At 43.7% G+C, this 21,674-nt stretch overlaps 1 protein-coding gene across 3 annotated transcripts; it reads right to left on the bottom strand.

Moving 5' to 3' along the window:
• Positions 1 to 328: 328 nt before the first annotated feature.
• Positions 329 to 20,622, bottom strand: LOC108936522 (lipase maturation factor 2-like). 3 transcript variants are annotated; one of them, XM_018755933.2, is made up of 15 exons: positions 20,422 to 20,622; positions 18,841 to 19,094; positions 18,492 to 18,520; positions 17,526 to 17,716; positions 17,237 to 17,415; positions 17,000 to 17,138; positions 16,617 to 16,751; positions 16,444 to 16,549; positions 15,841 to 15,937; positions 15,369 to 15,551; positions 14,444 to 14,612; positions 14,227 to 14,338; positions 13,906 to 14,014; positions 12,991 to 13,360; positions 329 to 397 (listed from the first exon to the last, which is right to left on the bottom strand). In XM_018755933.2, exons 1-14 carry the CDS (start codon positions 20,513 to 20,515, stop codon positions 13,025 to 13,027), a joined length of 2,133 nt encoding a protein of 710 aa, XP_018611449.1. In that variant the 5' UTR covers positions 20,516 to 20,622; the 3' UTR covers positions 329 to 397; positions 12,991 to 13,024. The 3 variants fall into 3 exon arrangements, with proteins under 3 accessions (XP_018611449.1, XP_018611448.1, XP_018611450.1); XM_018755932.2 differs by lacking the exon at positions 329 to 397 and having other exon boundaries at positions 12,325 to 13,360; XM_018755934.2 differs by lacking the exon at positions 329 to 397 and having other exon boundaries at positions 13,284 to 13,360; positions 13,906 to 14,001.
• Between the last annotated feature and the right edge of the window lie 1,052 nt (positions 20,623 to 21,674).

Raw genomic sequence — 21,674 nt, 5'->3', positions numbered from 1 at the left:
AATATCGATATTTTTAGTAATAATTAAGCACGTCAAATACTATTGGCTGGGAGATAACAGAATATGCTTTGTTGAACCCTTATGTGGAAGCGATGCTTTATCTGCAATAAGGCAGTAATGGCTGACTATGCCATCTGGATGTTTTAAAAGTTTAAATCGATGGACAGGGTTTGGTCCTACCTCAGAATTTGGTCCCGGGTCAGCATTCAGCCATGAAAGGCTTACATGTACGATGCAGGGCTGCTCGCCAGACACATGTTAAGTCGAGACTTGGACTAAATCACGCTGTCGGTGAGGATTCTCCACGGAAAGGACTTTTTTAGTCCTGGGCCTGATGTGTTTCCGGAAACCCAAGCCGCAGAGCTCCAGCTGACACACGCTCCCTCCTCCGCAGTGTCTGCATGACAAAAAGTTGGCAAAGTTTCTCTCGGAAACGACTCGGCAAAAATTTAAATAAAACATCTGAACTTTTTTTCCCAAAAGGGGCTCACTGTGCCGTGCCAGATGTGTAAAAATGACAACGCGAGAGGACGGACTTCGGAATGTGTTACAGTGTGGTTTGAAAATGAATAAGTGCACATTTGCCAAAATCTGACTCGGAGGAGCGACAAATTTTTGTGACAAAATCTGAACGGCGTTTAAAAACAACAGTAAATTTTTCTTCTTTTTTTTTTCCCCTTGTTTGAGTTTCTGCCACGACAAAGAAAATGCAAAATATGAAATAGAAATGCAAATGATTTCGCAAACATACAGGAAATAATGCATGGGATGGAATTATCATGAGGTGGGAGAAGTTTGGTTTTTGGAGAAACTGCTGAACTCTGATGTTGAGCTACTAGTTTTGCTCAGATGAACCGAAGGATTTCTGTGATGAACTATGGATCCTGCACAATCCCATGGTGCCCAGTTTCAGTCCACACATTGTGCTGGTTATTGGAGCCTCCATTTGGTCACTGACCAAACCAGACTCATTTTTAAGATGTGAACCTCAACGCCCAACAAACAGATATTTATATATAATTTTTTTTTGCCATTATTCAGTATTTCACAGCTTTACACAAAACCTTGCTTTTATAATTATTCTGATACATATAAGGCATTATCTTTAATAGCCTATAATAGATTCATTAATGGTTACTGTTTCTTGTTGAACATGCATTGTAATAACATCTTTGCTGCCTAACTACCGTGACATTGTCGTTCTGAGCACTCGCTTATTTTCTGTGTAAAGGACCTGATTATTAATGTCTCGTTGAAGCTGATTAAAGTGCTTTTTAAAATGCTGAAAACCTGTCGGCTTCTGTAATTCGTAGACTTCGGTGTTCAAGAGCGGTTTATCGCGACAGCTTTGTACTCGATGCGGCAGGGTGGGAAGGGGAACGACACCAAACGGTAATAAATCTGCCTTTTTCCTGTTATAGTCACCAAACCATTTATGCCAAAGGCTAATAAGGTGTGTTACTCACCTGTAGGGAACACTTAAATGAAGGTCTTATATATACAGGATTTCACTTTGAAAATATTTATTGAAACTTTGCTTTCTGTGATTCTGTGGGATAAAATAAGTTATTTTTGTGTGATACTGCCCATCTCCTGAAGTTTATGGAACCTCTCTCTCATGCTACTGGGAATTATGCTATTTGTTGGGGGGGGAATCATACAATGTTGTATTGTATTATTAGCGATCAGAACAGTACCTGTTTTCAGCCTTCCGGTACTTTCTTTCGCACCGTGACTCTGAACGAAGAGCAAGGATGAATTAATGGTTCGATCACGGCAGCATTTTCTAAATTCAGCTCAAGGAACGTTTAATTTATGCAGATGCATTGGTCACAAGGACACCCCCACCTGTCATGTTACCTACAGTGACGCTCAATACATCCAGTGCAGTTCTTTTAGTCTCGATTACTGTCAAGATGTGAAAGGTCAACACAAAATCCAAGCACTTTAATGCAAATCCATTGTGTTAAGTTTTTTGTAACTTGACTTCAACTATGTTATTTAATTATAAGTTGTTTTGTTGTGTATATACTGCATTTAATATGGAAAAAAAACTGTGTGAATGTATTTGAAAGAGTGTCAATACCCATTTATTATTAATTTGTGATCGACTTAGGTGGGTAAATAATTCCTGTCATGTTCTTTGTTAATAATACATGTCATATTTAATAAAAATACTGTGTTCAAGTGCAGTTTTGTGTACATTTATACATTACTAAGGGCTCCACCTTACATTTCTCACAGTACTACGGAGAATCCAGCACACAGATTATTTAGTGACAAGCGAAAAATTTGTATTTGTGACGTGCATTTCAGGGATGTGTAATTGTCATACTGTTCACTGACATAATGCACTACACTAGCGTTAAGTAAATGGTCACGTGTGTGTTTATAATTTGTTTCCTGCAGTGCACTTCAGTCGCTGGGTGCAAACCCTTAAGCGGCCGTCTATAATTTTAATAAGACGTTGGCGTTCAGCAAAATGGAAACGACACCATCGATGAGGGAGATCAGGACGGTTAGATCCTACGGGAACTTCTCCGAGGCTACAGCGGCACACACGCAGTACAAAACTCGGCGACGGACACTGGCAGTAAATAAATAGTCATTTAATAATCAATCACTACGCGCCGTGTAACGCTTCAGCCGTCGGCCTACGTGGAACAGAGGAGCGCCTCTTTCTTTCTATTTTTATTTTCAGTTTCCCCCCCAGCTCAAATCCTTTCTGCTTTAATGGAGGGCTATCGGCAGCAATCTAGGCTCGTCTTTCTTCAGCTGGCAGCTCGAAACACTTAGCGCGGTACACTCGCGCTGTCCCACAAACGCTGTTATATTAAACCCCCTTTTCATGTTACAAGGAATAGAAACTCTTAAATGCCCGTGTCAGCGTTTTCTCCGTAAAGGAACACTATCAAAACTACGGAGAACCCCGGAGAACATCTCTGCATCAGATGTTTCCTTCCCTAAACCGGTCATTTCAAACGTTAAAGCGTTATTAATAACACGGCCTTTGAATTATTTTAAACTCACGAAAGAGCCCAAAACGTGCCGTCCGGTGAGATTTCCGGCCCTCCCGCTGGACTCTGGACATCCCTGTCTCACAGTAACATACATCAGTGGAGCGCTGCCCTCCACTCCTGTACCGTGGTTAGTGACGCACAAACCCCACTTGTCTGACGTGCGATCAAACTATCAATTATAGCTCTAAAATATTTCATTTAAACGAGAGTCAGCAACTCGGTTACATTACTTAATAAAGGATACGCAATAGCCTCAACATCTATCTGTCCTCAGAGGGTCTGTTAAACACCCAACTTCCAAACTGAATTCAACTTGTGTGATTGACCGTGTTATTTTCAAGGTAAAGCAGGGTACAGAAGTGGTTTACGACTGCCTTCTTTGGAGCGCAAACGCAGGGAAATGCAGTTTCGAACCCACATCCCAACGCACAGCGCAGACGCTGAGACGCACTACCCCTAACCCACCTCTAAAGGATTCTCTCACACGCACAAAACTGTCTGAAACCGCTTATCCCAAGCGGGGTTGTGGCGAGCCGGAGCCTAACCCGGCAACACAGGGTGCGAGGCTCGAGGGGGGAGGGAACACACCCAGGACGGGATGCCAGTCCATCGCAGGGCACCCCAAGCGGGACTGGAACCCCAGACCTACCGGAGAACAGGCCCCGGCCAAACCCGCTGCGCCACCGCACCCCCATCTAAAGGATTCATCACATTTTAAACCTGCTTCAGAACCTGGTATCACCAGTGCTAAATTCCACAGGTCCAAGCCTTTTGGTGTCCACTGAAATTCCAACACATTCCCAGACACTCACAAAATGAAACAAACACAGCGATATTGACACAGGAATATTAATAGCACTTTTTAATAATTACGACAGCGATGGCAAGTTTTCAGAAATACAGTACAACACATTTGCACGTACATGGAGCGGTTGGTGCTCATTCAGACATATTAAACAAGCCCTTCAACACAGAGAAGAACTCAAAACACTACCGGGAAACACATTTTGAATAAATACTCTATGAATAGTAAAATTACTTATTGGCTATGTGTATGAGCAGATCTAAGAAATATGAGTACGAAAATGGAAACAGCAGTAGAACTAAATGAGCGTGTGTAATTGGCGACACTTTAATAAGTATACTACTTTATCATATCCTGTAAAACACAGCACTATGTCACTTTTGCAAAGTCATAACTGTAACCTGTTGGCATCCACCTCCTAAACTAACGGTGGAATGTCCATTCAAGAGCATGTATGGACTGCAATGCAAACTTCACGGGTTGATATAGGACACTGATTGCTGGAAAAAAATTTTTTATTTATTTTTGTGCCTTGCTGAGGGACAGTGAGTGAGAGTTTTACAGCTACTATTGTTATTCAGTTAGATTTGAACAGCTCACCTTCTGGTGAAGTTTTTTTTTTTTTTTGGTCTCTCTGCTTTTATATACCCATCACTACGCTACTTTGGTCATTCTCTCACGTTTGGGAGTAGATGTATGAATGAGAGTTAACGTTCACAAATTCATACCACACTGCCTTTTCCCTGATTTGAACTGACACTTGACTATGTCATTATATTTATTATTACATTACTACAATTATTTATTTAGCTGACGCTTGTCTCCAAAGCAACTTACAATGAACACTATGTAGTGTTACTAGACACACACCTTATTCACCGCAGTGACTCACACTGCTAAATACACTACTTATAATGTGTCACTCATCCATACATCAGTGGAACACACTCTCTCTCTCTGTCACTCACACACTATGGGTGAACCTGAACAGCATGTCTTTGGAGTGTGAAGGGAAACCAGAGCACCCAGAGGAAACCCATGCAGACACGGAGAGAACATGCAAACTCCACACGGACTGAGTAGGGATCGAACCCATGTGCCACCGTGCTGTATATATTTAGGCCTTTTAAACTATTTTGCATTTCCAAGTGATCGTAACTGGATTACATATTTATACTAGCAAAAACTGGACATATTTCAGAGATTATTTCTCCTAATAGTTCTGACTCTAAGAGGTGGTAGATTCCATGAAGGGGAATTTCTCAGAATAGTTTGTCCATTGAAATTCAATATATTTTACAATGTTGAGATCAGAGGTGAACTTTAGTACGGAACAAACTTTGAAACCAGCAACGTTACAATGGCTACTGCATGACTTCTGCTTAGAAACATGACAACGCTTAAGTGAAAACACACTTTTCCCCATAGGACATACGCGCACGCACACACACATACACACACTGTTTGAAACCGCTTATCCCAAGCGGAGTCACGGTGAGCCGGAGCCTAACCCGGCAACACAGGGCGCAGGGCGAGCGGGAGGGACCACACCCAAGATGGGATACCAGTCCGTCGCAAGGCACCCCAAGTGGGACTCGAACCCCAGACCCACCAGAGAGCATAAACAGGCCAAACCCGCTGCGCCACCACGCCCCCCTCCCCATAGGATAACATCTTATTATACTATGCCGAATAAAAAGAATAAAAATGTGGAGACTCACGCCTATTATATTTAGGACGCTAAATAATAACGTATTGATTTTGTGTGTGCAGAACAGGTACACACAGGAACAGCCACCTCATGATATTGTGTGTATGGGAAATGTATCATTGCGCACTGTCATCATGAGCAGCAGCAGCGTACGTGACACCCCACACGACAGGGTCAGGTAGTCATTGGTCATGCCTCCGGGCCTCCTTCCCGCACCCCACCCCAAATTAAAGCTCAGCTCTGAAAGGCCACATTTTCCAAGTCAAACAACACACCTTGCTGGGACTTGTCAGCCAGCCTGTCCAGCACAACCCGTCTCTTGTCAACCCCCCCCATCGGTGCTGCATCAACCGTCATGGCAATGATGGTGGTCTGGTGTGGGAACGGACAGGGGGGGGGGGTGACAGCCACAACTACTGAGCAAGTAGCACAACCCGACTCAGCTGCAACATCTCACATTACCGCCTAACTACCTGCGAGGAGAGATCGCTGTCTCCGTGTCCCGCTCCTCCCTATTCACACACTTTCACTATTCAGGGCACTTCGGGCCCCCCAAAAAAGGGCTTTTTTCATTTGAACACAGCAACTGATAAAAATGATCACCAGCAGCACCACTGCTCTGGAGCACTGAGCTCAGCCTTGGCTGCTCCACCTGATGTTCAATGGTCCAGATCATTTCGAGGAGCCCGAAGGACGTCAAGGGCGGAAGCAGCACAGAATTATACGGTAACTTTGGGAGCTGCCATTTGAAGTCATTCATCGGCAGCCTGGTGACTCAAAAGTGACACAGTAATGAGGTGCCTTAAAAGCAGAGAAGAGAACCTTACAAAGATCACGTAGCGGCCTACATTCTTTCCGAATGAGAGCGAGGGAAAGCAAACGCCGTACGGGAGGCACGAGCCAGGTGCGTGTGCTTTGCTAGAGCTAGTCGCTTACATTCACATGAAGGAAAGCACAACAAAGGTAGCCAAAAAGTATACCCGACTTGATTAAAAAATGGATTTCGTCCTGTCGAGTTTTCAAACGGACATTCCCGGTGCATCCGGTTATCGCCGACAACAAATTAAAAGAAAAAAATGTGATGAGGAAAAAAAGAAGGGATTTAAGGGTCTGCAGCTCTGTTCATTAATTCTTAATTTCCAAAAATATTTATGTTGCAAAATACTTGCCATCAATTTAATCCCAAAACTGGCAATAATGGTACAGCAACACTAATGATGTTAAGAATTAAAACGACAAGGTGAGATCTTGCATATGCAACTGGAAGGATTTTATTTATTGATTTATTTTTAAACACGTAGCGCCGCAGGACTCACGGGAAACTTAAAGCAGAATAATGCTGAGCTTCCGTCCTGATGCACACCTACATCCTCCAGCAAATGTAAACACATGCAGACAGTATTACTGTGATACCTAGCAAACTATTTCAGGATGTGATGTGGAGCAAAAACAATCTCAGCAGTCTTGTCTAAATTAAGCTCATTATAGATGACTTAGCAGCTCCTTGCCACCTTGACTTCCAAAGTAGATGCACTAAATAATTAATACTTAATAATTAACAGCTAATTTTATCATTCAAAGATATTGAAAAGACTATGAACAACATTAACACCTACGAACAGCTCCTGGGTGAGGTTCAAAACTAAAACGCTTCATTTTTTTAAACTTGCTATAGGCTATTTTAATGGTGCCTTTGCATTATAATTAAATCAGGCATAAGCAAGTATATGTTACTTCATACACCGCACAAAATAATTTGTAAAGGTTTGTAACTAGTGGATTTTTCTATGGTTACGTAGAACACGACCATAGAAATACGGTCAAAATATGGAAAAACAAAAGGGGGAAAAAAACTAATAAAACTAACAATGATTAAAAAGCAGAGGTCTGTTGCCACTGGTTATTTTATGAAAGAAACTTCACATAGATGAAGTTACAAGCTTTTACCGCACAAGTGCAGCACTGTGCGCAGCCTTTATGCAGGCAGCAGGAGCCGAGCCGCTGAAACGTGACGTCCCTGGACCCCCCCCCTCCCCCAACGCAAAGGAAACCTCCCAGACAGCCGAGTATGACTCAACAGCACGTTTTCCACGCGCACCTCTCCCGACACCCAGCGCACACAAGAAGCAGCCAGACACGATCAGCACTGCTCCACATCCTTCCTTCACATGCCCTTATTCCCACCCTTCGATAACGATCAATACCGCAGGAAGCGGTTTGTTTGCTGTGACACGTCTACACATGGAAACAAGACTGATCCTGTATGATGGGTGGAACCTGTGATGAATTAATTTCTCAGGTTAAATCATCCAACTATTGTGGGAAAATCTGAGTTTCTATAGGCCTTGAAAACAACTATATTCTGTTCAGTGTAAACAACTGCTCTTCTGATACTGGTGAAGAATAAGGATTTTTTTTTTTTTAAGACACTTATGCTTTCATCCAAAGTAACACACACACACACACACACACACACACACACACACACACACACACACACACACACACACACACACACAGAGTCTGAAACCGCTTGTCCCAAGTGGGGTCGTGGCAAACTGGAGCCTAACCCTTGCAGCACAGGGCGTAGGGGACACAACCAGGACGGGATGCCAGTCCATTGCAAGGCACCCCAAGCAGGACTTGAACCCCAGACCCACCAGAGAGCAGGACCAGGCCAAACCCGCTGTGCCACCGCACCCTGCCTCCAGAGCAACAATAAGAGATATATAAGTCCACTGTAACGACTAAGCAGTAGTACACAATACAGTATGAGCACTGCCCTTTTGAAAAAAGGTCCACATAAGTCCAGGGTGGGGGCTACTGGGATATTATACAGCTATATACAATTTTGTGACAAAAACATTAACAACCAAATTTTTTACTTTTTTTTTTTTTTTTTAATGATTGTATATAGCAAAATGCATTATACACTAAGTCTGGAAACCTGTTCATAACATCATTTGTTTTCCAACTAAACCATTAGCACAGTCAGAAAAAGCTTTATAATATATATTTCCCTTGATTCATTCATGGGTTTGGTCCTGTACAGACCTCAGTAAATTAAACATTCCCAACAAGACTTTTACTTGCTCCATTTTCATCAATCACTTCTTGTGCGGGGTTGCTGTGTTCCAGAGCCTATCCGGTAAACATAGGGCATAAATCACTCCTTCTGTTGATATAGTGCACTTTTTGTATTGTTCTCCGAGATGGATGTCGCTTTGGGAAAAAAGCATCTGCTAAATGAATAAATGTAAGGCAGAGAACACTGGATAGGAACGCATTCTGTCAGGGGACTTCTTTTCTATTTTTCAAATCTTTTGGGAAATTTGCCTCTTTCAGTTTGCTTTAGTACCAGAAAAATTGATTCAAGTGTACTAATAGAGATGTCATTGAGTCTTTCACAGATCCTACCTACTGAAAGATATCAGACAGACATTAAATCAAACTTGACATCTTGTTGAGTTCAGGCTACAATAAGACCACAGCAATAAGTTAAAATGACTTAAAACATCAAAACACATAGGCTTCCGTGGCTGGTGTCAACTGACTGGGGTTTGAAGTCTTCCGGATGAGACCGCGTCGTGTAGGAAACTGGTTCCGACGTTTTGCTTCCTCTGTTGGAAGCATCTTCAGGGAGCTTCCACATCTTGTGAAGGCTGGATGGGAACTGGAGTGTTTGACAAGAGTGGGGGTATTAATGGGCGGGGTCGGAGGTCGTAGCGGGCGATCCCATTGGGTGGTGTCCCTGCTGTGTTTTCCACCTGCACTGTATCTTTCGAGTTGCTGGTCGGCTCGTTGAAGGCACCACCGACAAGATAAGCAGATTACTCAAAAAGTACAACATATAGATCACCTTCACCCCCGGGTCCACAACAAAAAGCCTGCTCGGTACAGTAAAAGATAGCCTGCCACTCAAGACCGGAGAAGTCTACCAAATACCCTGCAGCTGTGGCAAAATCTACATAGGACAGACAGGTCGACTTATGTGTTCCTAGAGCCGGGTTGAGATAAGATCAACGAAAAACAACATCAATTCAGCAGTGGTGAACACTCACTGCAGACCGGTCATGTAATCAACTTCGAAGAGACCACAGTTCTTGCACCTGTTCCGGGATACAAGAGCCACGTAGTAAGGGAAGCGATCAAGATAGAGAAGCACTCCGATAACTTCAATCAAGAAGAGGGTTTCATACTATCAAGGACCTGGACACCCCTCATTTCGAATCTTCATTCCAGACCCACGACGACTTGACTGCCTCACACGGAAGCTCAGATCAGATACAGTGCAGGTGGAAAACACAGCAGGGACACCACCTAATGGGACCACCTGCTACGACCTCCGACCCCGCCCATAAATACCCCCCATCCTCGTCAAACACTCCAGTTCCCATCCAGCCTTCGCTAACTGTGGAAGCTCCCTGGAGATGCTTCCAACAGAGGAAGCGAAACGTTGGAACCAGTTTCCTACACGACGCTGCCACGCCTACACCGCCGGATCAACGAGGCACACCTGGGGTTCGGCGAGGACAGAGGCATAAAGGGCTGAGGCAGAGCTACGGCTAACGCGGAACCTTGTTCGCCTAGCGCTCACTCTCCTTGCGAGTCAGCATTCTTGTTCTCCCCGTCCTTGTCCCAGTTCCTTATTCCTTACCCCATCCTACCCTTGTTTCTTGACTTCTTGCGTTTCGAACTTTCCGCCTGTCCCTCGACCACGCCTTTTGGATTTCCCTCACGACGACATACACACATCGAAGACCCACGCCTGTCCACGACCACGTTTCTCGGAAGCTCCCCCAAAGTAAAAGCCGGTTCAACCTACACTTGGGTCCGTCAGATCATTTCCGGATCGGAACATGGCAGACGCGGTCTCATGCAGAAGACTTAAAACCCCAGTCGGTTAAAATAAGATACAGTGTGTAAGAATCCCTATTTAACGCAGATTCTAATTTACCCCACAAACATGTGCAACATTGATAATCGTGTTATTGATCGCCAAACTTCAAACACACCATACAACGAGCTGTACACACAGTGGAAGTGAGCTGAATGAATTTGGTTCTGCACTAATTAAAATAAATAGATGGAAAAGCGCTTATTATACCATACGTATTATGGAAAATGGGTATCTCAAAAGTTCATAACATTAAGACCCAGTGTAATTAGTCAATGGGGGGGATAAATAAATGTGGCCCCTTGGTAAGGTCCCCACACACTTAGACAGCACATCCAAAACTGGACCTGTTTGGAGAGCAGCCAAAACACCTAGAATAAATCAGCTGTCTGCAGCTCAACGAAAGGAGGTGACGAAACATCAGTCTTCATCCTTTAACGGGCTTTAGTTAAATGGTCACCCTTCACTGTGCTGCTTGTCATCTACTTTAGAGAAAACGAAAGCGGCTGGAGGGAAAAAAGTGAATAGGGGTGATGTGTCCACGATTTGTCATAAAGTCATTGTTTAACTGCCCAACTGAATATAAAATAAAATAATAATAATAAAAAAAAACTATGGAATCTTGGAGAGATAAGCTGATGGAGAAAGGGAATAACACTAGTTAAACACTACTCAACATACTATTTTCTGCTGTGGAAGATAATGAGGGTGTGCATTTTAGATGAAGTACCTGGGGGAGGTTATTATTATTAATAATAATAATAATAATAATAATAATAATAATAATAATAATTCACCGGGCCTGCATATATTCATTACCACAGAAAAAAAGCTGCTGTACCCTAAATAAACATCTAGCAACATCCAAAGTGGGGAAAATAAAATTCTGGTGATTTCCTAATACTTTCTGAACTGCCTGTAAACTTGTGCTTTATAAGTAGTGCAGAAAGTGTTGCATGTAAACATAGGTAGCGCAGGTATATAAGAGCAAAGATATTATTACGCATTTCCTTCTAGAGACTGACAGAAATAACACTACATTGGCTGAAAGTACATCAATTTTATGTTGCTTTTGGGTGGAGGGAAAGAATTTCCAATGGTTCATGTCACAATTTCACATGTCACTAGGAAACCTTAGGTCTTTGTTCAATCTTTATATAAATATGAAGTCAAAGACATTTAAAAACTGCATTATGTTCATGAAAGTAGAGTGAGGAGTTTAAAGTGTGTTGTACTTCAAAAGCAGTATAATTTTATATCTAAAGCATCATAAATGTGACATCAGCACCTGAAAAGCCTACCAAAGACTAGATGCATGAACAATAGCAGCATTATGGGTAAGAATCCTGTAACAGGTTTTACTCTGTTCAATAGTACAGTGGTAAAATAAGTCTGTTCCTCTGGGGGGGGGGGGAAAGACTAATTTGAGACAAAGGTTTCAAAACATCTGTCCAGCCTTTGCCTATTTTAGTGCCATCCCTGATAACGTGTCACGGAAAAAACATCCCTGAAGGTAATTATCACAGATCCGACAAGATCATACTGGGCTTTGCTAAGAATAATACTGTACAATAACAGGCATTGTCCACATCTCAGCATCATTATTAAACCTCAACTGGCTGACCTTTCCATTTTAAGAACAAATCAAATGTACATGTGTTTTTAAATGGTTTCTGCCGTATCGCTCATACAGACTATTGAGCTCCTACAAAGGCAGGTCTAAAAAGTGCAAAGAGTAAAAGTTTTAGACAAACCAAAAGGTCAACAGTAAATTAAAATCTGTTCTGCCAAATTTTCAGTGTTATTAAAAAAAAAAAAATACACACAAAACTGAAGACTCAATGATACATCTGAACAGACCATATTTTGTAAGTATTAAAAAAGTGCCAAGGTCCACTTTTAATCCATGAAAAGGCACACTACGTTTCAGAATTTCCTAAACCTGGAAACAAAAGTACAGCAATTTGAGACTTTAAAGCAGAATAATACCTGAAATTAGACCATTTGTTTTACTTGATTTTCAGAATTCAATCTTAATATTTGTTTTAATTTAAAACCGTCTTATGGGGTGTAGTTGTGACCAATACCAGTGAAGAAGAAGAAAGGAAAAAAAAAAAAAAAAAAAAATACAAGCCAATCGGTCGCATTGAGTCACATTCAAATCACAGACACAATCTATAATCGCACATGCAGATTTTGGGAAAGATACTTAGGAAACAGGCAAACGTTCACACAGGAAACTTCACAAAGAAATCAAAACTTGGCGATTTCAGTGGTCATCATTCTTGCATATTTCACAAAAAGAAAAGACGCATTACAGCAGCCTGATCTAACCAACTGATCCATTGAGTGAATTCACACGTGTGCAAAAAACAGAGTACGGAATATGGAGGAATTCGTTCTCCATCCCACTCCTCAAGGCATTTGGTAAAACCCAAGACTTTAATAACGACTCCAATATACGATCGCTGCGAGTGTGAGAAATTTCTAACTACGCTTTGGCTCAAAATTGGCACCCGAGTCGTTGCTGGACAACGGCACACATCTCTTGCACTACCTTATTGCTGGCGTGATGAGAAGATACAATGACATCATTTCTGCTTCCTGGGGCTCCGCTGCGAATTTTTCCCTCCATCCCCCTCAGCAGGTCTGTGTGGAGATTCTGAGTCCTTCTGCAACTTGTCCCCCTGGGCGCCAGGGGGCGCTGTATCCTCGGTTTTGCGGCTCTTCGGCTCCGTAGGGGAGGGCTCACATTTGCTGTCCCTGGGGGGCATAGAAAAGAGCCCCTTGACCAGGCAAATGGCCACCGCTGTGCTGAAGAGGGACCAGAGCACTAGAGGCCCTGACAGTGTTCGCACGTGTTCCCTGATCAGCCTCAGGACTCGGGGGACCAGGGTCTCAGGTCTTTCCCGCATTTGGACCTTGTCCTGTACACCCAAAAAAAGAAGAAAAAAAATTACTTCCAAAAATCAAAATATCCATTCATTTCTGCTTCACCTAAAAATTTTCCTTTTCATTGACATAAAAATCAATGGATTTCACCAGTTGAGACTCAACGTGAGACATAAATAATGAGGTACACAGCTGGTTTTGAGAGAAGTGTGTTAATAAAATGAAGGAATGTCCGTCTCCATCCAAGACCTCTGTCCACAAAAAACATTAGTCCAACCACCACTGTTGAAACCCTACCTGTACACTAGTGATCACCATAGTAAAGTAGGTGGTAATACACTAGATTCAGCCAGACAACAGCAAGACTGACAACACTGAGGGACAAGCCTAACCCTAACCTCCCTGGGACTGAGACCAAGAGTGTATCACTGTGCCAAAACATGAGCTATGCCATTGTGGAAGTAAAATTACTTTGTCATGGGCAAATATGCCGTTGCGTGTGGGACCTTGTTACGTGACAGCTGAGAGTACGGAACATGTTCACATATCATAAACCATGGTGATTAAGTTCAATTTTCACCTTCAGTCCATGCTGGCTGAGCAGGCTGTCCAAGACGGGGTCTCCGAGGTAAACGGCGGGGAAAAACTCCTCAACGAACTGCCTCCGCCACCATTGCTGCGGGTGCGAGCTGACTCAACACACATGAGGGCATTGCATCTGAGCTCTTTGGATGTCCATACCGAGAATGACTGGTGTCTGCTTTTCATTTCATACATTCACACACATTTAATATCCCTATCAGAACGACATTTAGTCAAACGTGCGAATGCCTCGCTGAAGTCGCGTCCATTTTCGGGACTTGTTCCCAAAAGCGGTACGTGAGAAGGACTGGACGCTCACCCATCCTCGTTGGGTTCTGTGAACCAGTACTTGTAGAGGTGGGCTCGGATGAAGGCGGGGGGCTGCTTGCCGAAGGGGTACCGGGACTCTTCCAGCTGGATCAGCGCAATCACTGGGCGGGGGAGTTAAAACACATCTCAACAGAGAATGAATAGGAGTTTTCAACCTCCCCCTGCCTTCCTTTCCCCTCCTTATCCCCCAAAACTGCCACGCTCACCATCCCTCTTGCCCTGCAGCAGTCGATGCACCAAGCTGTAAAACCAGGGGCTCCGGGAGTGGGGTCCCAGGGCGGCGAACCACATCTGCCAATCCAGCCGTGGTTGATGGGGGGCCACAAATGGTGGGGGGCTGCTCAGGTTTCCAGGCTTGTACATGAATTCGATCTCCTGGGTTGAACACATAGAGGTCGTCACGCTGAGCCACCGTCAACTTCGTTGGTTATTCCCGCCCATCTTTCCCCAACAGGAACATCACGGGCAACTTCAGAGAATGGGGTCATCTCCAACCAGAGGTACAGGAGGTCCTCGGTTTACTTTGAGGTTCTGTTCCGACAATGGAAAATCCCCTTATACGGACCACAAAGAAATAAAAATGACGTACGTGAATGCTGCGTTTCCTAAGAGCTTCGTTTTGTATAATAGATCTTCGAAGATTTTTTTCCACTACTTTCACACATTGTTCATGTAAAAATAATAGTAATTTAGAAAAATAATATGCAGTGCGGCATAAATTGTATTATTTAGCTGCGCTATTACTTTCACTTTTACACCTGTTTTTTTTTTTTTTTTTTTTTGCTTTTCCTTCTCAGAACCACCAGAACACTTTTTCCACTTGCTAGTCATTTTAAATGAAAAGTAACTTGAACGAAACTGTTTAAAAAAGCAGGACTACTAAACAGTGACTGAGACCTAGACGTTAAGAAATTTTGGGCCAGCCAACGTAGTCGCACAGAAGCTGGAGTGGTCATTGTTAGACGTCATTGAAATGACAGAACTCAAATTATAGTAATATTAGACGGACAGGTGTCACAACTCACATACAGTATGTCGCAAGTTTAAGACCACCTTTGCCGTCGTTCTATAACCATTATTCTAAGATATCCTGCAAGCTGGCAAAGCTCTAGTTTTATATTCTTTGTTTACCGTCCAGCTGTTCTTGTCCATGCTGCCTTCAATCACCACTTCCGGACGACCGCCCACCCCGGTCATTCTCCTGAAAAGACCATACGAGTTGACCAGCTGGTAGCGCTCCACTGTGCCGTAGGCCTTTCTCACGCTTGGCCAGATGCTGCTGCTGGACTCGTACTCGATGTAAGTGTACGGCACCTGCGGAAAAAGCCAAACAACAGTTCAGTTCCTCGGCCTTATATGGTCACAAGGCAATGCTGGAATGAAAGAGAACATGAAGAAATTCAGACAAAATGCAGCAAAAAGGAGCAGACAGATCTTCCCTGCAGCCTCTCGGCAATTATCTTCTGTAAGAGTGAGATGGAGCAAAGAATTAGTGAACAATTGTTTTGAATGGCTCCTAAGAAACTGCAGGGGAGTGAAGCACTGTAGGACCACTAACATGGAGTGAGGGGGAAATTTGAGATTTTGGATGAACGGTGCTCACCAAGCTGATGGCAAACATGGTGGCTGCAGCACTAGCAAAGATAGCCCACTGAGCAATTGAGAGGAGTTTCCAGAAGATCCCTTGAACAGAGGCACACCTGGGGGGGGTTTAGAGATGTTAAATGAACATATGGTAACCTTGCGTACCTCCATTTACATTAATTTATTTAGCAGACGTTTTTCTCCAAAACGACTCCTAATGAACTCTACGTAGTGTTATTAGCCCACACACCTTATTCACCAAGGTGACTTACTCTGCTAGATACACTACTTACACTGGGTCACTCATCCATACATCAGCAGAACACACAAACTCTGTCACTCACACACTACAATATCTATAATACTTACAGTCACAAATTGACCTGAACAGCATGTCTTTGGACTGTGGGAGGAAACCAGAGCACCCGGAGGAAACCCACACAGAACATGCAAACTCCACACAGACTGAGCGGGGACTGAACCCACATCCTCTGACACCATCCAGGTGCTGGGATACAACAGTGCTACTCGCTGTGCCACTGTACCTCCACAAAACAAAAAAAAAAAAAAAAACCAACAATGCATTTATTCAAGCCAGACGCAGACAGGCAGAGGGTCTCACCTCAACATAGTCGTGACCACTTCCCAGAAGAGGGAGAGGAGGCCAAGCCAAATGCTGGAAGCGATGACAGTCTTCAGAAAGCCGTTAAACTGATAGTAGGTAAACTCTGCAAAACGCACAAAATCCAGTAAACATCCTGGCGACGTTACCTGTCAACACATTCGACTCCATACCTGTTTTGGAAGACAGGCTCTTCTTCTCCCAGTTAATCTCCAGTCCGAAATACACCGTCGCCCAGTAGGCGACGAAGACGTAGACGGTCAGTGCAATCAAGAACGCGGTCCATGACAGGGCAGCTTGGCTCCAGGCTGTTCAGAACCAATTCCACAGACCACAGTCAGCTTCACAAGTTGTCTGCTTACTTTTCCAAAACCCTCTCCCCATTCAGCCACCGTCAGCATCCCCAGTAAGGTGTCACCTGCACTATTCAGCAGGGATAAGATACCCCACTGTCCTCCTTGGTGATCTGCTCCCTGACAGCCTGCCAATGTGGCCCAAACAGACTTAATACTCTAACGTGTCACGTTCACACATCATTAAGCATAACATTTCATACTTCTGCATTTCATCTTCTTTCTGTACCCCAGCCAGAAGTTGATGTGGTCATCATCCAGTAGAGAGAAGCACAGGATGATGGTGAGCAGGTTGAAGAAGTTGTAGTTTCCCGTTAGGATGATGAGGATCTGCAGCAAGACCTGGTGGCAAGGTTGAGTAATTTACCACGTTGGTGGCTCAAGGAGATGGGTGCAATTCCTGCAGCACGTGTGTAACAAGAGCAAGCAGGGTAACGCACCTGCAGGTAGAAAGCTCCGAGCCTCAGGCTTCTGATCGGGGAGAAGAGGAGGAAAGGGGCAGGGATCTCAATAATGAAGGTTGCCACCACGCTGAGCTTCTGGAACCAAACAGGGAGTTGGTGGGCGTACCAGGCGAGGGGAGTGGGGATACACTGCGTCTCGTAGTGGTACGTCAGAGCTGCGGACGCACATCAGTCCAAGATGAGAAGAAAAACCAGGGCTTAAATGCCAAAAAAAACTTAAATCATCTAAAGGCATCCCGTCACTGGCAGGAACCCGTCCTCGTACCTGTGAGGCCCCACCAGGTCGGGCATCGGCTGGTGAGCTTGACGACCCCGGATGCAAACATGAGGCGGAAGAGCAGCCAGCGGATGAGCCAGAAGGTGATGGCGTCGTGATGTCGGGAGGGAGTCTGCCTCAGCAGGTTTAAGGGAGCGACGAGGACCGTCAGGAATCCCACCTCCAGCAGGAGACTGTCCCTAAAATCCACAATCGTGCATTTCACACATTTACCACCTTAATTCCCATCACCTGGGGAAAAAAACAGCCGGGGAAACTAGAATGGTGTCAAACCTCTACGCAAATATCTGAACAAGCACGAGCTCCATTGCTACGAGTTTACGGGAAGCTTTGGCATCAGTGCTAAGAAGCAGGGGATGAAGTTCTTTATTCAGTCATTAAAATGATTCATTTCAAAATTGGTTAAGGCAAAAATAAGCGACCAATGTGTGGAAGCTTAACTGCAAACATCAAATCACTGCTTCCAAGGCGCCTTCTGTCTCGTCTAAACAAGAACAATGGGGGGGCCCGCATAGTTTTCCCTTTGAACTCATTAAATATAATCTGAAAGTCCAAATCTCACCTCCACCTGTCATACCCTTAAGCAAGGTAATTACCCTAAATTGCTCCAGTAAAATTACCCAGCTTTATAAACGGGTAAATAATTATTAATAGTTTAACATTGTAAGTCGCTTTGGAGAAAAAAAGTCATATAGATTAATAAATGTAAATTTATGTACACAATGATGTCATTACTGATGGCAACAGTGGATCAAACAGCAGATTTCCACATGAAGTAAGTTTTTGTTAACGGTATTGTTATCCTTTACCCAGTTTACCAGTTACAATAAGTGAATACTCAAACACCGCTGAGCATTAAATCTCTTCCAAATTAGAAAACAAAACCAAACACAATATTTGCACATAAGACTATATATAAAAAAAAAGGTATTTATATGAGAACTAAGCACTTACCACTGGAAGTACAGAAACACCTGACCCACCTACAAAAAAGGCAAGTTTGCAGTTACTAAAATTGCTGTAGAGTACTCTTACTTAATTCACATTCCTTCTTAAGTAAGAGAGCAATGCAAGGTATTGTTAAATATAATATTAAGAAATAAAAACATGGCTGTAGATTGCTTTCTGCTAATTTCTTCTGGAAAAATAAAAAGATGATTCAACTGAGTATTCACAAATGTAATATGAAAATACACATTTTTGATTAACAGCTACAAATTGCCATCATTGCTTAATTGCTAATGGGTTGAGCAGGAAGTTGCGCATCTGTGTGTGAGAGAGAGAGAGAGAGAGAGCCACTCACCTGGTAAACAGACAGGTAGAGAGCCCACAGACAGAAGAACACCAGGCTGTCCCGGAGAGGATTCATCACCATGGCCCCGAAAGACAGCAGCACCCCCAGCAGGCAGATGAGCTCCATGCCTTGCTGGGTGTTTAGGCCTAGGCGGGGGCCCAGCCATAGCAAGGTCGGGGAATCTCTGAGCAGCTCCAGCAGGGTCTTCCCGGTGAAGCGCATTTGGTAGCGAGCCGGAAGGATGCCCTCGTTGCCATAGAGACCTGCCCAGATGCGAAAGCCAGAATGTCAGGTGGGGGTCAGGAGAAAGGCCACGGCCGAGGTTAGGAAGAAGTAACACTTGTATTAGTGTTGCTTAGTTCATTCATTTGTTCGTTCCCTGTAGAGTGAGATAGAGATCCATTTAACCACCCATTTAAGCACACAAAAACATGCAAGTCCAAAAATTTGGCTGAATTATTATTTCTGCAGTACAGTGCGAGTGCTCACTGCTCTGGGGCGAACACACACCGCTACTTATCCCAGAGTTTATCAGTATGTATCGGGCTGCTTCAGTTCACAACTAACGCATGGAAAAAGGACGGGTCAAAAAAATTGGTTGTTTAATACTGTGTCACCAATAAGACCTGTGATGAACAGGCTTTAACCCTTTGGCATCCCGTGGGGGCAAAAATAGGCTCAATGATGAAAGGGAGAGTATCAAAAAAGATGCAAAGCTTTTAGGATATTTGAATTATTTTTAAGTCAGATGTTTATGTTTTCTTTATTAATAACATAAAATGCTTCAGGGATAAAGTAGTCTGAAGGTTCCTTGTTTTAACTCCAGTCCTTCTTCTACATACTAGCCCTCAAGGTAAGTATCTTGAAATTATACAGTACAAATAACCACGGTCGGTGTATAAATGGGTAAATCATTGTAAAGTTGATGTCCAACACTGTCTGCTGCATGAAGTTTATCATTACTTAAATTTAATTCAATTAATCGAAATAGTTACCATTCTGTCTGAACCTTAGGTCCAGAATGAAATCAGGAATAAATTTTAAAATATCTTATAAATAAATATCACAGTGCTCCGTTCTCATAATCTCAAACCACGATTTTTTTAACATATTAAAACAATGATAAAACATTAAAAAAAAAAAAAAAAAACACATATGATATGCAAATATGGATCGTATCGTAAGGGAACAACGAACGAGCAAATTTACATTAAATTTAATATATATAATTATTAAACATTTGGAGTTTAGCAGTCGAAGTGTCATCACACTTGCATTGTTATATTCAGAAGCGAAGCGGTCATAAACGCAGTTTTTAGTCAGTTTTCTTCTTCAGGAAAAGTTCGCTTCAGAGCCCGGGGGGGGGAACCGAGCCCAGGCCTGCAGTCGCGTCCCAAAAACAGCGCAAACGCGCGCGCTTCCCTACGGAGCAGTTTGGAAACAATGTAACATTTCACGGAACAAAGTCGCCGCCGGCGCGCCTTTCAACTTCCGACCACCCGCCGCGCGCGGACCGCGCCGTCCGAAGGCGTCGGAACGGAGGAGCGCAATGGCGGAGCGCTGATCTCCAGCACAGCCGCCCCTCCTTACCTGGGATCTGGACGTAGAGGGACGCGAACGCGAACAGAAAAACTGCGCTCAGGCCCCACAGGAACATATGTCTCGGACACGTTAGTGTCCCCATGATTTCTGCGCTCGTTCCCGTTCCCGTTCCCGTTCCCGTTCCCGTTCCCGCTCCCCGGGCCTTGATGTTTTTTGTGGACGAGGAAGACCGCGACCCCCTCCGGCCGAGAGAACGCGGCCCTTCCCTACACATGCGCCTCCAGCTTTCCACCCCTCTCCCCCCGGCCGCGATTTACGCTCTTGCTACTCTCATCTTACGAACACTTATTTCCGCTCCTCATCCCACAGATATCGCCCTGAATAATTAATTTTACATTCTTACACACAAAATTTACACCACGAATCTACTTTCCTTAAAGGCAGAAAAGTGTAAAACGTAAATGGACCTGGTTCGAGTCCCGCTTGGGGTGCCTTGCGATGGACTGGCGTTCCGTCCTGGGTGTGTCCCCTCCCCCTCCAGCCTTACGCCCTCTGTTGCCGGGTTAGGTTCCGGCTCCCCGCGACCCCGTATGGGACAAGCAGTTCAGACGGTGTGCGTGTGTGTTAAAAAAAAAAAAAAAAGAAAAGAAAAAACTCCATTCTCTGCCCTATCCTCACTTTGAAAGATAGTAAACGCCAATGGAACGTGCAAACGTTACTAAATGACGTCATTTAAATTTAATAAATAACATAAACCAAGTTTGACAGAAGAAAAGCTGAGCATCATCATGCCATTACTAATAAAATGACATTAAGTGTCACGTGCTAAAATTATCAGATATACCAAAATGCTGTACCAGTCACACCGTTATAACACAGAATAACGTGGTACAATGTAAAAAAAAAAAAAACAGGATGGAAGAGACTGAAACTCGACTCCCTTTTCTTAGCACTTCACACTGAAGGTGCCTCAGTTCCGTCGATGAACACTAGATGGCGCAAAGGAGGTTCTAGTGGCGCGCTCCTGCGCTTGTGCTGTAACTATTTGGGGAAAGCGCCTTGATCATAGATTCAAGATTCAAGATTCAAGAGTTTATTGTCAAATGTACAGTAAACAGTTCGTTACACCATACAATGAAATTCTTACTCCGTGAATCCTCCCAGCAGCCTATGACATAAATTATAAGGACGTAAGGAAGGAAAACACAAGGCGTAAATTACAAATTTACAAAATTACTATTAGTGCAAAACGCAAAAAAACAAAGTTACGTGCATATATAAAGTGTGCAGTGCTCAATGTA

The sequence above is a fragment of the Scleropages formosus genome, chromosome 24 (assembly GCF_900964775.1).
Source record: "Scleropages formosus chromosome 24, fSclFor1.1, whole genome shotgun sequence".
Lineage (NCBI taxonomy): Eukaryota > Metazoa > Chordata > Actinopteri > Osteoglossiformes > Osteoglossidae > Scleropages > Scleropages formosus.
Note: the sequence above shows the minus strand (reverse complement) of the source record. Positions and strands in the feature narration are given on the sequence as shown.

What these genes read in the sequence shown, in the direction of transcription:
- LOC108936522 (XM_018755933.2), bottom strand. Translation starts at nt 20,515, where the DNA reads ATGGGGACACTAACGTGTCCGAGACATATGTTCCTGTGGGGCCTGAGC. An exon ending in TGGACAAGAACAGCTGGACG is followed by an intron (nt 14,613 to 15,368) that starts GTAAACAAAGAA and finishes TGTTCAACCCAG; the next exon opens with GAGATCGAATTCATGTACAA. An exon ending in ACAGAACCCAACGAGGATGG is followed by an intron (nt 14,015 to 14,226) that starts GTGAGCGTCCAG and finishes GTGTTGAGTCAG; the next exon opens with CTCGCACCCGCAGCAATGGT.